The sequence below is a fragment of the Schistocerca nitens genome, chromosome 3 (assembly GCF_023898315.1).
Source record: "Schistocerca nitens isolate TAMUIC-IGC-003100 chromosome 3, iqSchNite1.1, whole genome shotgun sequence".
NCBI classification, from domain to species: domain Eukaryota; kingdom Metazoa; phylum Arthropoda; class Insecta; order Orthoptera; family Acrididae; genus Schistocerca; species Schistocerca nitens.
In genome coordinates, this window is record NC_064616.1 from 707828211 (window position 1) to 707846000 (window position 17790).

At 39.5% G+C, this 17790-nt stretch overlaps 1 protein-coding gene across 1 annotated transcript in view; it reads left to right on the top strand.

Moving 5' to 3' along the window:
* The window catches only part of LOC126248680 (ubiquitin carboxyl-terminal hydrolase MINDY-3 homolog), an 89691-nt gene that overhangs the window by 53062 nt on the left and 18839 nt on the right, over positions 1-17790 (top strand). The window contains exons 7-8 of the mRNA XM_049949947.1: positions 388-547; positions 13918-14077. Of these exons, the coding sequence (XP_049805904.1) occupies positions 388-547; positions 13918-14077 (320 nt within the window). The remainder of the gene's footprint in view (positions 1-387; positions 548-13917; positions 14078-17790) is intronic.

A 17790-nucleotide genomic window follows, 5' to 3' on the forward strand; every position in this document is an offset into this window, starting at 1 on the left:
AGTTAAAACCACTATTGTTTCTAAGAAATAGTTGCTAAAGCTGTGCTGGGAGATGGAATTTAAACAGAAATAGATAAACTGTTCCTCAGGAATTTCAGGTGCAGTAATAAACAAAATATAGTTGTTGTTTATAAGATGCTATTTTGTTCTGTAGTGTTCCAAACTCTTAGGGTTGCCTCTCCAAATAAATCGCTCTGTCTTGTTCTATTTTGTTATGTTTTTGAGATTTATCTGTGGCAATCTTTTCATAGTGAATTTTATGTTACTGTTTGTGGTTGTCAGTACATAACAGGTTTTCATATGCGATATGTACAGCGCAGTGTGTCTTGTGCATAAGTGTGTTCAGTTTCAGTCTAAAAATTAAGTTTCATTTTCATTTTGTTTCAGTATTATTTTCCTTTGAGAAAAGGCTTGTGAGTCTGGAAACTCCAGGTGAAATAGCACGCAGGGTCTTCAGAAAATTTGATCCTGAAGGCAATAACTTTATAATGTCATCTAAATTAGGAGAGCTTTTGCAGGCCCTTGATCTTGTTTCTGATGCTGAGTAGTAAGTATAAATACTGTCAGCTGTAAATCATAATAATATAGCCTGTTGAAAATGGATTGTATGTCTTGTAGCTTTGTGAATTTATTTACAATCATTTTTGTAGCATATTTGAATGCACATATTTTTTGATTTCAGGCTTGTTTTCTTCATTGCATGTGTTTGAGCTTTCATGATGACCTGTGTAGTCTCCTCCTCATCCTCGTCCTCCACCTCATTGTCTCTTTCCCCTCTACCCCCCCATCCCACTCACTAAACTTCAGTTGGCAATAATTGTTTTTGTTCTAAAATGCAGCAGAAGTTTTCATTTTGCTGTAGAATTTATTGCTTTATTGACAGTGCTGAGTAATATTGCAATAATATTTTGCTTTCATGAACTGGTTCAGTTTTTATTGGTTGTGCCCTAAGGTTGGGTTCGTATCTCCATGGATTTCTTCTTAACTAAATTGGAAGGATCAACCTGTCAGAGTGACATAAAAGGAGATAAATAAGAAACTGGGGGAAACATTCTGTGCAAAACTGCTGCAAATTTAAAAGTTGCACAAGAGGACAAATGAATGGTGGGAAGAGGTTGTTCAGTAGTTAAAAAAATCTGTCTGACAATAGCTGGAGTAAACCATTGTTTCCCCTCTCTCCCCCATCCAAATTAGGCATGAAAGGGCAGAATGCAGAAAACTTTTATGGCTATGGTGTTTTTGTGGGGTGATGGAGGGTAGAGGAGGAGAACAACTGTTGAAATAGAATTCATTGATCATTTACAAGCTTAATCTCAATTTGGGATGGAGGGATGACCTGTGGTGTGTGACAGATCCATCACTGTTGGTGATGGTACAGGGTCCATATTCATAGACTCATAGGAGTGACAGCAGTGTGGTTAATCCAAGTCTTAGTTTATACCAGTGTGAACCATTATCCTCTAAAGTGGCCAATTCACATACTGCATTTTAGAGTTGTTAGAGCTGCTCATTCTACCATCTCCTGTGTGCATGAATTAAGCTACAATCTTTCCTTGGAAATATTAATTATTATGTACTCTTGGGCCAGTTATGGATACAGGAAAAACATTTTTGTGGTTACTAGCTTGTGACTATTTTTCAGTAGTTTAAGAATCGTGCAAATTGAGGCCGTAATGCTACTTATAGTTCGTGCAAAAAGAGTGTTAAGACACTGTGCAAGTGCAATCCCCTCCCATCAAAATGAGGCTTGATCAGACAACCCAATCATGTATGTATCAGTAACACTTATGGCAGTGCAATAAAATTATTACAGTGTGTATATGACCCGGGACAACTGGGAGATCCGGGAAAAACCCAGGAATTTTTTCATTGTTTTAGTTTTCAGTTAAATTTTTGTGATTTTGCCTGGTAAGAACCAATACTCTAACAAAGGATATTACTGTACTCCGCTATTGCAGAATAATACTGCAGAAACAAAACATGAACGGGGGGGGGGGGGGGGTGAGGACTGAAAATAAAAGTTAAGTTGCAAAGGAAATGCGCCGTATACAACAACAAAACACAGTGCTCGTACAAGCGTCTGTCAACAGCAATGTGTCAAAGGGATTGGGAAGACTATGCAATGCTTCATAACAACAAATTGCCTCCGATGAGCGTGACGTGACAACTGTTTAAACTAGATTCGTTTGAGCAGTTGTGGGCGGGCTTTTGCGCATGCAGAGTTGAGTCGCGTATGAGTAGTACCTTCTTTCGCTTCTGGTTACAGAAGTATGGCTGGACGCCACTACTTAATATTGCCCCGGTTCGGAAATATAGTAAATCTGGCGCTGATGCCCAGAGCAGCCTGAGTTGTGGTGGGGAGATGGGTTGTCTCCACGTGACCTATGTTTACGTTCAGTGATTTGATGTTTCCTCTTTGTCTATTGCTCTCACATTAAATGATAACTGATTTTTGTGGCCGGGAGTTATCAAATGAATTAAAATACGTTCGCATAATTACAGAAGGCTAAAATATGGTATTAGTTTTAGATTTTATTTGCGCCTTCCTCACAGTCAAGCATTAATCGCCTTGCAGAACAATGAAGTTATTTTTGTCGGTTCGCTAAAAAGATTTGGCTTTCATTAATCTTTTCTGCTTTATTTGAAATGAAGTGTTTAATTTCACACTATTGGCTAGTTTCAACTGTTCACTGCATTTCAAGTGCACATATGGCATTCTGCTATAATAAAAAACCAAACATGAGATAATACAGTACTGGTACTCCAAGGAAATTTGCATACGAATCTGGACATATGAATGTGCATTTTAAGCCGAATTATGCATTTTACTATGGTTCACGAAATTCTGATGCTCTTAAAGTATTCTCTGATGTCTTGTTTCTTTTACGACATAATGTAAGATCTTTTAATGCTATGTATATTAATTTAAACCATGAACTTTTCTTATTTGTATGTTCGCGCTACTTGATCTTGCTATTGGCTGACTACATCACGTGTCCTATGCTGTCATCAGCTGGCGAGATCACGCGACACGAGCTATGACTGGCTTACAAAAGCGCTCGCAATCTCGTTTTCAGTGCTTCGGAAAGTGACATGCCGTGTTTGGTGGAATTCAAATTTATACCTGCGTACATGTTGCTGCACATGAAAGGTCTTTCAAAATGTGTTTTTTTCCCCCCTGAGTTTCGTTTTCTAAAGTGCCAGGAAATTCTACGTCAGTATATAAAACTATAAACATTCAAAGAATTGATGAGTTTTACAGTGTTGAGGAAGAGTATACTGTCACTTAACACAGAAAAAGTGTGTTTTCACCCGGTAGAAAGTGTATTTTTAACTGGGAAATACAGGAAAAATCCGGGATTTTTTTCCTTGTCCACGTATACACCCTGTATTAGGATATGTGGCAACAACATTAATTTTCTTTATATATTGAGTGGTCAACAACTCCAATTTCAGAATGCAGTGTCTGCCAAAATATTTGACTTTTGCAACAAACCGTAATGTTTTGTGCATGCCAGAAAAATAATTGCTGCTACTTGTTCCTTTCAAGCTTTGTACTACTGCCACAAACTTCTAATTGTTCTGCAGCTTCAGTAAATGATACAAAATCCCTTGTGACACTTTTGTAGTTTATACTGACAGCTGCATTTGCTCCTGATGTTGCCACTGTAATCTCTTTGAGATGTAGAGGTGTATAGTGAGTGCACTGGGTGCAATCTGCTGCAGATAGTAGCTCATTTTGTCACAAATGATGCCTACTGCCTCTCGCCCTGTAGATGAGTGGCTGAATTGATGAAGAAAGCTGAGTTAAGCTGTCTGGTGTGGAGCCAGTGGCTCTGACGATTCTGAGAGTGTTGAATGAAATGTTCTTTACCTTTACTATCCCTTGGAGAATTCCAGGGGGCCCATTTAATATGTCAGGTGTGCACTGCAGACTGGAAATGGCTAATCGGAGTATGTGAGAAGTGGATATTGAATTTTTAGGTTTCACACATCCCTCCACAGTCCTGATAATGAGTCACATGCTCTATGGAGGGGTATAGCAGCTGATGGAAGTATAAAGGGAAGATTTGGCCTTTCAGGTCAAAGAAATAATTTTAATGTGGCACTACATAACTGCAGCAGTGTTCACAGTAAGGTCTCAGAATTGATCTCAAAAAGGATAGTTATGATCATTTAGTACTATCATGGGAAAAGTAGCTGCAACAGGAAGTAAATGCCAGCAAAATCTGATACCAGTTGGAACATAAATTGCAAGGATAGTATGGATGACAGTTGTGACACTGTCTTCAATTCCCTTCAGAACTCAATATCATCTAGGTTGATTATTAAAGATTCCAGATGCTAAGTAATGTTATTGTAGGTAAGCTTCAAAGGTGTTTAAGACATGTGCTTTTATATAACTCTTGCTGCAGGAACTGTAAAGGGTGGAGATTTTAAAAGAAAATTTGGACAATATCAGGGGTATATTTCCTGATCTTGCTATTCCATTGTTGAGGTGAGGTGAGGGAGGGGGCTCAATTTGCCAACTAGAGAACTAGAGTTAAGGAGTGTCATTTGATTAAAGCATATACCAGGAGCAGGGGTTAGTATGCTATTGTTCTTAAAGTTTTATCCAGAAACTACCTTCACCATTTAGTTGGAGACCTGGTTAGTGGTGATAACATCCTATATCTTCTGACGAGACCCGAACATTTATATTCAAATGATTTAGAATAGTGACTCAGTGATTGTAAGGTAGTTTCAGCATCAGTGACCAAAACATATTAAAGAGAATGTTGGGAAAGTTATGGATCTGTTTAGGAAGCGTGATAAAAAACAGTGTGATGGTTATACAAGTCGTCAATGTCAGATATTCAAATCTAGTACTGAAAATGTAGAGTATCAATGAATAAAAATTAAAGAATATTATAAAATTCACTTTAAACAAGTACTGCGTGTGCTAAGCAATGTTGTGATTCCCCCCCAGGGGGCTCACAGTTCTTTCACGAGTACGTGCGTGGTGAGCACGTGGCCCTGAGCTATTGCAGCCTTCCTTATTTCCAGGGCTGCATTTCCTTGCCCATCCCCTTCGCCCTCTCCTCTTCCTCTCTTGGTGTCCTTGCTTACGTTGGCCCCTCTATCCTCCTGGTTATGTTGGTTTTGCAATTTAGTTTTGTTGCGTAATCACCTCATCCTTTTGGCATTCCCTGGTCCCCATCTGGGGTTTGACCTCCATTACTAAATTTCTATTCCATAGTGTGAGCCATTTGGGGAAGAGCACCTTACCTAGTGTCTCCGACGTGTGCCCTCCTAGTTCATTCTACCTTTTCTTTCATGTCGTTGTTTGATGCTGGGGTGCATAGCCAGCACGGTAGCCAGCCCATGTGGTGGGGTCGCTATGTACCCTTTTGGTTGAGCGCCCTGAACACACAGGGATCACACTTCTGATACCTGAGCTGTGACCACCTCTTGTAAGCCTAGGAGTGGTTGCTTGTCATCCTGGCGCATTGGAACTCCCGGCAATGGCCGCCGTGCCAGATGGCCCTTGCTGTGGCTGGGTGGCTCCCGTGAGGAGAGCCCCTGATTGGAGTGGGTGGTATCAGGGCGGACGCTATGCAAATGAAACGCATACGGGTCCAGAACTCTGGCCGTTCTTCTGCGGCCATCTCTCTGCGTGGAACTGATTCTTTTAGTGCTGCTTCTCCTGCCCCTTTGGTATTCCCTTCCATGGCTACCCCCTGGGAGGAGGGTCAGGCGCATCGGCTAGGGGCGAAACATTTTCCCCGCTATCTGGTTTGCACCAGGACTGATGGGGATACTTTCACTGATACCAAACCTTTATTGTTTGTGGAACACATTGAAGACAAGTTTGGTGGAGTGGACTCCCTGAGCAAAATGCGGTCGGGTTCGTTGTTGATCAAAACTGCTTCAGCTGCCCAGTATGCGGCCCTTCGTGCCTGTACCCATCTTGGCACAATTCCTGTGTCCATTACCCCCACCAGTCTCTAAATATGGTTCAAGGTGTGATTTTTTTTTCACAGGGACCTCAACCTTCAAACTGATGAACTTCGGGACAATCCCGGTCGGTGGGGTGTTCACTTTGTTCGGCGTGTTCAGAAGGGTCCGAAGGACAATCGCATTGATACTAGTGCCTTAATCCTGGCCTTTGAAGGGGATACCCTCCCTGAGAAAGTAAAGGTTATGGTTTATCAATGTGATCTGAAGCCGTACATCCCACCTCCTATGAGGTGTTTTAAGTGCTTGCATTTTGGACACACGTCTTCCCGCTGTTTTCAGGTCCCTCTCTGTGGTGTCTGTGGACGTCCACTCCAGGAGGGGAGTTCCTGTGGTCCCCCTCCTGTGTGTGTTAATTGTCATGGCAATCATTCTCCCCGTTCATCAGACTGCCCAGTATATAAGAAAGAAAAGAAGATACAGGAGTATAAGTCCCTTGATCGTTTAACCTACACTGAGGCTTGTAAGAAGTATGCATGTCTTCACCCTGTGTCCATGATATCTAGTTATGCTTTGGGTACATCTCCACTCCTTCCTCCCCCTTCCTTACCCCCCTCCCCTCCCCCCCCCTCCCCTGCAGCTCCCACACCTTCTCCTCCGAGCGCTGCTCCCCCTCCTCAGCCGGAGAAGTGTCCCACTTCTTTGGCGTCTCCCGGTCAAGGGCGTCCCTCCCGGGATACCCCTTCTCGGCACCTTCCAGGCCAAAGGTCTGCTGCTATGCGATGACCGTGAGAACCACGGTCTGTCGGCCCCCAGGTCGCCCGATTTCTTTCTGTTCCCGATCTTACTGCAGCTGGCTCCTTTGTCACACAGCCCTCCTTGATCTCAAACAGAAAAGAAGAAGAAACATAAGTCCCGGGACAAGGAGCCGCCTCTGATGTCACCAGAGGTCCCATCCCCGGCTTCACAACCAGCTTCTTACCTGTTGTTCGTGGATGTTCTTGAAAAGTCGATTTATCACATTTTTGGCGTCCTACCTCAAACGCTCCATGGAGGATGAGTGCCACTATCTAATATTGCCCCAGTTCGGGAATATCGTAGATCTGGACCTGATGCACAGAGCAGTTTGAGTTGTGGGGAGGTGGTAGTCTCCACGTGACCCGTGTTTACGTTAAGTGATTTTGCTGTTTCCTCTTCGTTTATTGCTCTCATGTCAAATGAAAACAAGGATTTCTGTGGCCGGGAGCTATCAAGTGAATTAAAATATATTCTCATAATTACGGAAGGCTAAAATATGTTATTAGTTTCAGATTTTATTTTATTTCCACCTTTCTGACAGTCGAGCATTAATCGCCTTGCAGAACAATGAAGGTTACTTTTGTCGGTTTGTTAAAGAAATTTGACTTTTATTAATCTTTTCTGCTGAGGCAGTGTGTTTAATTCAACACTATTGGATACTGGTACTCCATGAAAATTTACTTCCGAATCTGGACATATGAATGTGCACTTTAAGCTGAATTATGCATTTTAGTATGGTTCACAAAACTCCCATGCTCTTGGATTATCCTCTGATATCTTGTTTCTTTTGTGACAAAATGTAAGATCTTTTAAATGTTTTATACGTACGAACGTACGGGCTTCCTGCGTCATCGTAGCTGTGCAAGTGCGGTAACGTGTGTTATCTGGCGCTCTCTGGCAAAGGCTGAAGCAAACCTATTTCTAACAGGTTGCGGAAAAATATTGCAAACGGTTGTTTGAAAAGCGTTACTTGCGCAGTAAATTTCCTTTCACGCAAGATGAACTCTGTGCTAGAATGTACGATGAATTTCTTGAACCACAGAGCATTTGACTCTTATTCAAAAATCAACTCTTTGAGGATGACCATTTAGAATAATTTCAAGCCCAGAAGACCAGACATTATGTCGTTGTTAAAAATTTCACTGGCACATTTGTGTTATGTATCTTAAAGTGTAACACACGCAAAAAATATCAACATTATGTGTGAAAGCTTAGCTTCTCTTGCAGCTTATTAATCTTAGAGACCAATATTATATGTGAAATCTCTTCTTTTCTTGTAGCAATGTTATGTATATTAATTTAAACCATTACCTTTTCTTTTTGTGTGTTCGTGCTACTTAAGTTATGTTGCTATTGGCTGAGTACATCACGTGCCCTGTGCTCTGAATATCCGCTGCCATCGGCGGGCGAGATCGCTTGACATGAGCTACAACTGGCTTACACCGCTGTTCACGTTGCTGCACATCAGACATCTTTCCAAAACGTGTTTTTTTTCCCTGAGTTTTGTTTTCTAAAGTGACAGGAAGTTCTATGCCGGTATGTATAAAACCACAACCATTGACAGGACTGATAAGTTTTACAGTTCCGAGGAAAAGTATACTGTTACTTAACACGGAAAAAATGTATTTTCATCTGGGAGAAAATGTATTTTTAACCGGGAAGACCGGGAATTATTTTTCCTCTTCCACATATACACCCTGAATGTCATTGTATGATCATATATGTTCCTTGTGATCATGTGTTTTTTTAAGTTTAGTATTGTTTTGTAGAGGATTACTATAGGCATTCACTTATTGGAATAAGTTAACAGCTGCCTGTCATCTGTGACTTGATTAGAGTTTGTGGTTTCGAGTTGTGTTCGGATAGGGTTTCAGCATTCACCTTATCCGATGAATGCTTTGTTGTCAGAAGTAGGATGTATCACTTACATTTTCATTTTAAAGTGGTTATTCATTTTTTTAAATTCCCTTTTGCAATAAATTCTCCCATTTTAACTTTTCTGTTACTTCTTGCTCTGGATTTCGGTGTCAATTTGAATTTAATGTCCACACTGAACAAATATGTTTGTCAGTAAATTTATTCTCAGATTCTAAACTTTTATACCTGTTGTCAGTATACAGCGTGTGTCCCTTATCGAATAAACCTCTTCAGATAGAATGGTTTTAGTGGGCATAGTGTTCGCCTTTTCATGTAACCAGACATACAGCACAACTTAAATATTTTTAATTCTAATTTTGTGGCTCTTTTGTTTTAAATATTATCTAAATGTAATGCAGCCATGAAATGCAATAAACAATTTGTCAATACAAATGTCTCCTGTTGGATTTTAATATTGTAACATGTTTTTATTAGGGCACATTGTTTGTTTGTCTGTCTGTCTGTCTGTATGAATGTTCTGTATAAATTTTGCAGTTTGTTTTAAATGAACTTCACGATGCACTGGGGACTTGAAAGGAGCTCAGAACTGGATGGCAGTGCAATTTTAACTTGCTTTCTTGTCTCGTGTGTGGAAGAAGGCACTTTGTGTGCCACTGTCATTCTCCCCTTTTCCTGTTCCACTTGGGAGGAGGAGGATTGCTGATAAGCCTCCATGTGAGATCACGTCTCTCTAATTTTTACCTTCTTGGTCTATCCAGGAGATATACGTTGGAGGAAGTAATACATCAGTAGAGTCAAGTGAAGAGAAACTGAAATAAACCTGAAATTAATCTCACAAATCTGCTGCAATTTCATCTACATCTACATTCACATCCATACTCCTCGAGCCACCTGACGGTGTGTGGCAGAGGGTAACCCGAGTACCTCCATCGGTTCTCCTTTCTAGTCCAGTCTCGTATTGTTCGTGGGAAGAAGGATTGTCGGTATGCTTCTGTGTGGGCTCTAATCTCTCTGATTTTATCCTCATGGTCTCTTCGCGAGATATACGTAGGAGGGGGCAATATACTGCTTGATTCTTTGGTGAAGGTATGTTCTCGAAACTTTAACAAAAGCCCGTACCGAGCTACTGAGCGTCTCTCCTGCAGAGTCTTCCACTGGAATTTATCTATCATCTCCGTAACGCTTTCGCGATTACTAAAAGATCTTGTAACGAAGCGCGCTGCTCTCCATTGGATCTTCTCTCTCTCTCTCTCTCTCTCTCTCTCTCTCTCTCTCTTCTATCAACCCTATCTGGTACGGATCCCACACTGCTGAGCAGTATTCAAGCAGTGGGTGAACAAGTGCACTGTAACCTACTTCCTTTGTTTTCGGGTTGCATTTCCTTAGGATTCTTCCAATGAATCTGTCTGGCATCTGCTTTACGGACAATGAACTTTATATGATCATTCCATTTTAAATCACTCCTAATGCGTACTCCCAGATAATTTATGGAATTAACTGCTTCCAGTTGCTGACCTGCTATTTTGTAGCTAAATGATAAGGGAACTATCTTTCTATGTATTCGCAGCACATTACACTTGCCTACATTGAGATTCAATTGCCATTCCCTGCACCATGCGTCAATTTGCTACAGATCCTCCTGCATTTCAGTAAAATTTTCCATTCTTACAACCTCTCGATACACCACAGCATCATCTGCAAAAAGCCTCAGCGAACTTCCGATGTCATCCACAAGGTCATTTATGTATATTGTGAATAGCAACGGTCCTAAGACACTCCCCTGCGGCACACCTGAAATCACTCTTACTTCAGAAGACTTCTCTCCATTGAGAATGACATGCTGCATTCTGTTATCTAGGAACTCTTCAATCCAATCACACAATTGGTCTTACTTTGTTCATTAAACGACTGTGGGGAACTGTATCGAACCCCTTGCGGAAGTCAAGAAACACAGCATCAACCCGTGTCTGTGGCCCTCTGAGTCTCGTGGACGAATAGCGTGAGCTGGGTTTCACACAACGATCTTTTTCGAAACCCATGCTGATTCCTACAGAGTAGATTTCTAGTCTCCAGAAAAGTCATCAGGATGTGTGAAATGTTTTGAAAAAATTTCACACGCACACACAGGACTAACAACCAGAAAATAATTCTTTAAATAAAGAGGAATTTCTAATGTACCTCATTTTCAAATTGGAGTAAAAAAGACAAAATAATTTAATCTAGCCCCATACAGATAGTTCTCAAAATTTGTGATTGGGAATTTTTTAATAGACGTAAAAATACTTGTAAGTGTTCAACGAAAAATGTTGGTGCATGCAATACATAATTAATCCATGAATAGTTTGTCTCCATAATATTACACTACACAGTAATTGAGAGATGAATAGTTCACCTCATTGTTGCCATCTATTGGATGTACCCCATGTCTTTTATTTTAAATCTTAGGAATATTTTCATAGCTATTAAAAACTCATGTTGACAGATTTTCAGGACTATCTGTATGTGGTTAGGAGAAACTGTTTTATACTTTATAATCCAATTTAAAAACATGGTATGTTAAAAATGTGTTAGTATTTCAGTGATAATTTTAAAATTAATTTCCCAAGTGTGTATAAGTGGTTGTATTTTGGATAAACAATTGGAGTAATTACTCTTCTTGTCGGCAAAAGGTGTCTTTCTTAGTAACGTTTAAAGTATATTTTTGGAGGAGATGTCCCTTGTCAACTTTTCATATCTGCATGTTATCATGTTTTAGACATATACTGAGAAAAAACCTCATACAGTTCTGAACTGCATATAATGTGTCTCTTCAAAGTTTAGTGACAAAGAATTGGTTAGGAACCATTTATTGATCCCCATTACATTTCCATTAACTGGTTTTAGACTATACTTTATTTGCTTTTTGTTTCAGTGTTTGTATCACCTACAGACAAAGCAAACTTGGCACATGCTCATGTTATAGATCGAAAATCATTGATAAGCACAAGAAACCGTAAGAGCCCAAAGATGGAACCTTGTGGGACACCACACATAATTAGTTCTTACTTGGATGAGGTCTGATGGCTTAATACAAATATCTTTCCTATTGACACACTCTGTTTCCAGTCATGTAGAGGATTGGAATCATTTTGTAGCATTTCCTGCTACACCATGATGATATAATTTGCTTAAAAGGACATTGTGATTTACACAGTCAAATGCCATTGACAGATCACAAAATATACCAGTAGCCTGTAAGTTGTGTAATGAATAGAGTAAATTCTCACTGTATGTGTAGATAGACTCCTCATTTCGAAATCTTTTAGAAATTTAAATTGTAGCTATGACAATGTATTATTGTTGTCAGATGGTTAAGAAGCCAACTGTAAATTACCTTTCTTAAAATTTTCCTTATACTGTTGATATTTCAGCCTGAAATTTCCATTGTTTGAAAGTCTAATTCTCTGGCACATGCCTTGGTTCAGTGCTCTAAGCATAATTTTTGAATGTCAATATTTTTATATTAATGACAATTCCTGGTGGTGTATGTTGCAACTCCTCGTTTCTCCATTTAGTAGTGAAGTGGTTGACATAGTCACATCGCTTAAATATCTAGGTGTAACATTGCAACGCGATATGAAAGTGAATGATCATCTTAGATTGATAGTAGGAAAGACAAATGCTAGACTTTATTTTATTGGGAGAGTTTTGGGAAAGTGTAGTTAATCCATCTATAAAGTAGATGGTGTATAGAATGCTAGTGTGACCAATTCTTGAGTACTGCTATATTGTTGGGAATTTCCACCAGGTCAGATTAAAGGAAAACACTCAAGCAGTTCAGAGGTGTGCTACTTGGTGTCTTATCGGTAGGTTCAATCAGCACACGAGTATTACACAGAGAGGTTATGTGAAATCAAAAGGGAATGCCTGGAGGGAAGGCAGTACCTTTTTTGTGAGGTAGTGTTGTGGAAATGCAGGAACCGACATTTGAAGCTGACTGCAGAACAATATTACTGCCCCAAAGTAAATTTCGTGTAAGGGCCATGAAGATATAATGAGAGAAATTAGGACTCGTACAGAGGCTTATAGACAGTCATTTTTCCCTTGCTCTATTTGCAAGGGGAATGGGAAAGGAAATGCCTAGCAGTGGCACATGGTATCCTCCACCATGCACTGTACGGTGGCTTTCAGAGTATTGATGTAGATGTACATGTACATTTAAACATAGGATGACTACAGTTGTGGCCGTACATTTGCTGTGGGTGAAAAGTACAGTCACAGTTCTCTAGACAGCGACAAACTTTTTCCATGATGGCATTGACCGTCTTGTCTCATAGTGGGATAAATGTGTTAATAGGTATGGTGATATTAATTTTGAAATGATAAATAGTTCTTACTTTTTCATCATCTGTCTCATTTTCATTTGACTGCTCCTTACATCATTCATGATAGTCCTCCTCCCCCCCCTTCCCCAATTAGGTTTTCTGATATTAGCTCAGCCAGTTTACCCTTCGCTTCCCTGTTGAGGTGAAGGCCATGCTTGGATAAGCCAATCATCTACTGACAGAATCAGATGGAACCACACTAATATGTGGTGTGGCATCTGACTTATGCTGCCACTCCAGCTCCAAATTAAATCTCCTGTTTCCTGTTAGAAGAGTTCAGAAGAGGTGTATGGTGTCTCAGACCAGGTGCAAACTTAACATTAGTATAGCTTGACGCTGACACAATGTAGTATTTCTTGCAGATTCAACACTGGAAACTTAAAATTTTAAGGCTCTGTTTCTTGATCACATGTTTTTGCCATGTTCCTTAAACATTTTTGCCCTGCTATGAATTGTCTGTCTGTGTAGCCTGAAGACTTTTTAAAGTCAAAAAATAATGACAGTGACTGTTGGTTGACCATTTATCAATAAGCTCTTTTCTTTGTGAATGGAAAAACCGTGACACAAAGGCCCATAACGCAAGTATTTGTAACTAGAAATTGTAACACTCTAATAAAGTGTTCACAGGGCGTGAATGACAAACCACAAAACACAAGACTCGAAGGCTGATAATAAAGTTTATTGGTAACACAAAATCATTTGGATGGCCAATAGCAAAGGACATATGCATCTGTGGGGCAGGAGGGAGTTGTTTCCGCACTCTTCATCTCAATGTTCACATATATTCTTCTGAGATGTCTACACTATAGCTCACTTTCATGTGCTGGAATGCTTTCTTTTTCATCTCTTTCAGTATTTTTTTTTTGTGTGTTCTGTTTCTTTTAGGCTTAAGAAGTATTTGGTATTACTGTGTTGTATAAAAAAATAATAATTGTTACAGTGTCAAAGTTATCATGAAAAAGTTGGATCCTGAGAACCTAGGAATTATTCTACTGAACGCATTCCTAGCGGAATTTTACCCTGATGAGAAGACCTCGGTACCAGATACATTCAATTTATATCACTATAATGGTCTACCAGGTTCTTGTCCTGATGGAAAAGTAAGTAGCTACCTTATAACAAATTTAATAAATATGTTTACAACTGACTTGTGTAATTTTCCATGCAGCTTCTATAATTATGGTCTAATGGATTTAACATAGTTTGAGCCAGTGGATAAATGTGTCAAAATAAGTCTTTAGTAATGAAAAGATTCACAACTATCTTCTGAGACATGCATAGTGAACATCGGGTCCTGAGCCACTGCTAGAGGTACCTGAAATTAGCAAATCAACTTTGAAAATTTAGTATTTTGAAATTTTAATTTGTCATTTATAGTTTTTGATGTGTTCATGCATCTAAATGACCCAGATATGTCCTAAACAATGTGTATAAAAAATTCATCCCTTAAAGCTTTTTTTTTTCTTTCTCACCTTTCAGATTTTTAAAAAGTGGTAGGGAGGAGGTAGGGAAGGATGCAAGGAGTGAGGGGGTAGTGGAAAAGATGCTAGTCTTTGGACAGATGACTTGCAGCCATACAAGAAGACAAAATGAGTACAGAGTGTAGAGTGAAAATAGATCTAGGAAGAGGGAGAAAAGGGGGGAAAAAGGCAATGGGGAAGAAAGAAAGAGAGAGAGAGAGAGAGAGAGATGGGGTGGGGGAGAACGAATTCCCACATGAGGGAGGGAGGGAGGAGGAGTGGTGAGAAAAGGCTGCACACAATATGAACAAGGAAGGAGTAGTGTGGAGAGACGAGAGAAGGGAAATTGGTAGCGCGAGGCAGTGGAAACAGATTAGCAGAGGTGTAGACCAGGAGGATTGCAAGAGCGTAGGATATGCCAGAGAGAATTCCCATATGTGTAGTTCAAAAAACTAGTGCTGGAAGGTAATATCCAAATAGCTTCACATAGTGAAGCAGCTGTTGAAATAATGTGTGTTGTTGTGTGCAGCATGTTTGGCAACTGGATGACATAATTTTCAGTTTTCCACAGTTTGGTGGTGGCCATTCATTCGAGGAGGCAGTTGCTACTTATAATGTCTACATAAAATGCTGCACAGTAATTGCAGCAAAGCTGATAATTATGTAACATGGCTGCTTTCACATGTGGCCTTGCATTTTATTGGGTAGGAAATGTTTGTGATTGGACTGCGGTAGATGGTGGTGAGTGGGTTTATGAGTAAAGTCTTGTACCTGAGCATACCACATGACCTGTGGGATGCGGGATTCCAATACGGATGGACAAGGATGTTCTATAGGTTGGGTGGGTGGTAGAACACTGTGTCGGGGATGTGGGTAGGATATCACTCATGTCAGGGCATGACGAGTGGGAGGGATGCCTCCCAGTGTATGGTGAGCCCCAATGGACAGTTGACTGCACTCACCCATCCACCCACCTACCCACTGACTGATTATTTCTCTTCCTTTATTTTATTGTTGTCAGTCATATTGGTGTTCATTACATTTTTAGACATTTTGTTTTTACATTACGGATCATCTCTCCACCTGGTTAAGAGGAATTATTTATTCTGTTACCTGGACAACCCCTTCAGCAGGTTGGCAGGGGTCAGGTGTGGGGGAGGTGCCCCTCACTGCAGGTGAGCCCTGAGAGACACTTGTCTGCTCTGTGGCCAACAGACTGACCTTATACTTTTATATTTTGTGTAATTATTTTTCACATCTGGCATCAATATTGCTTTGACTGCCTCTATTTTGCCACTTATACATGCTATGTTGTTGTTTCTGGGACATTAAACTGCAACCTTCCTACCTTCTTCGGTTTTCCAGCTTAGTAAGGATGCCTTTGTGCTTGTGCTTAATAGCCATCCAGTAATGGTTTCAGAAATAGCTTGCTATCATCTTGAAGAAATTTTCTCTGTGTTCCAGTAATATCACATTCTATTTGAGGGGCTCGGGCATAAAATATGGTAACAGACATTTTAGTGGTTTGGAGATATTGGAATATGAAGTTTCGTATAAATATAACAACTCATTTTACTATGTTATGTCTTTACTTGAAGTTTTAATGCAGTAGTTGACCATTACGGAATGCACTGGTAAGGTTACGAAATGGAAATAAATTTTTTTTTTTTTATTGGAAAAAGAGGCAATACATAACACATTGACACAAATTATAAGGTAGATGCCATGTTACTTGTGAACGTAAAATTTAGAGACCATGTTATTAAATGCATTAAAAATGTGCATTTCCCACAGGAAAATTTGACAATATGAAGTTAGTTGATAATAATTTAAGCCAACATATTAATGACACAATGTAATGTAATTAAATTTAACAGTTTTAATAACTGAAAACACTAGTAGTGGTATACAAATTTCACTCTCACTGCTTTCATCATTTGCCTTGGTTTGCTCGGCTGCTTTTAATGTCCTGCTTTCACTTTGCGCTGATGGAATTAAAGTTCAGCAAATAAGGATTTTGATAAGCTTTGGTCTTTCTCCTTTTTTTGCATTTTCTATTTTAATATGTAGGCAGTCACATGTGCTGCAAGTGTCTGATTTAGGGTTTTTAAAGGATATGTTGTGCTCTCCTACAAAAATCCGTCGAAATTTCACTGGATAAGAGCAATTTCTGTAGTTGTTCACATTCTTCTTTGAATTGGTCTTAACAGCTTTCTATTGTGCGCTCCAACAGCTTTCTATTGTGTGCTCCATGCTCATGAATTTCCTATTTGGACTATGAACTCTCTTGTAATGACTGGTATATGTCGGCAGTATATTTATGAAAGTATTGACAAATTCAATAAATGCGCTTGAATACTTTTTAGGATGACGCTGATGTTTTCCCCTTCCATCTCCTGATGGGGTTTTACAGCCTTCCTTTATTTTGAATGGTAAGTATTTTAAGTGACCCCTACTTCCTTGTAGTCCATGAATATTAAAGTGAGCAGCCTTACAAATTTCAATGTGCTTTCTGTTTGATATCACAGAGTACCTTATAGTTGTACTCCGTCTTGATGGACTATTAGTTTTCTTTGTTTTGGTTGCTTGTATGCAACTTTGAAGGTAGGCATTCTGCAAGTCATAATTTCCCATATTCCAAAACTTCTGAAATATATCCGTTCTCCTTCCCTCGTTGAATAATTGGAAACACCTTTTTCTGCTGTTACAGGTAGGACCAGGTTCGCGGCCATGACTCTCATTCCCTTTCCCTTGTTTCTGAATATAAGCTAAAGCTTCTTGGCATTTCTGTTATTGATTCATACCTCTCTCCCTTTTTCTGCCATGACTGTTTGCCTTTCTTAGGATCTGCATTATTCTAAAAGAAAAGTAGAAAGAAATGGTAGGCCTAATATAATTTAAATACGAAAAGATTTGCTTCGAAAAACGCACACCGCAGTTAGTTTACAATTTTAATTCTACTACAGTTCTTATTAACAAACATTAATCAAAAATACGTTGAAAATTATTTTGTAGACACATTACATTACATTACCTAACCAAGCAATCTACACACTTTAAAACATAATATGCACACAAACATTTGTACAGGAGAATATTACTGTACATATCCACAAGTTGTAGTTCTCTGTATAATCCGTAGCATATATAACATGGTAACTACAGCAAATAGCATCTACATTTCTCCGTAGCATGTATAACATGTTAAGTACAGTAGATTCCATTGTTTACATGCAAAGGCAAATGTTAGGTTAGTGACACTACTTACCTTATTTTCTTCTTTATTACTGCTGACATTACTGTCATAGTCTGTCTCATGGCAATTTAGATCTTTATCACTGTCATCACACTCA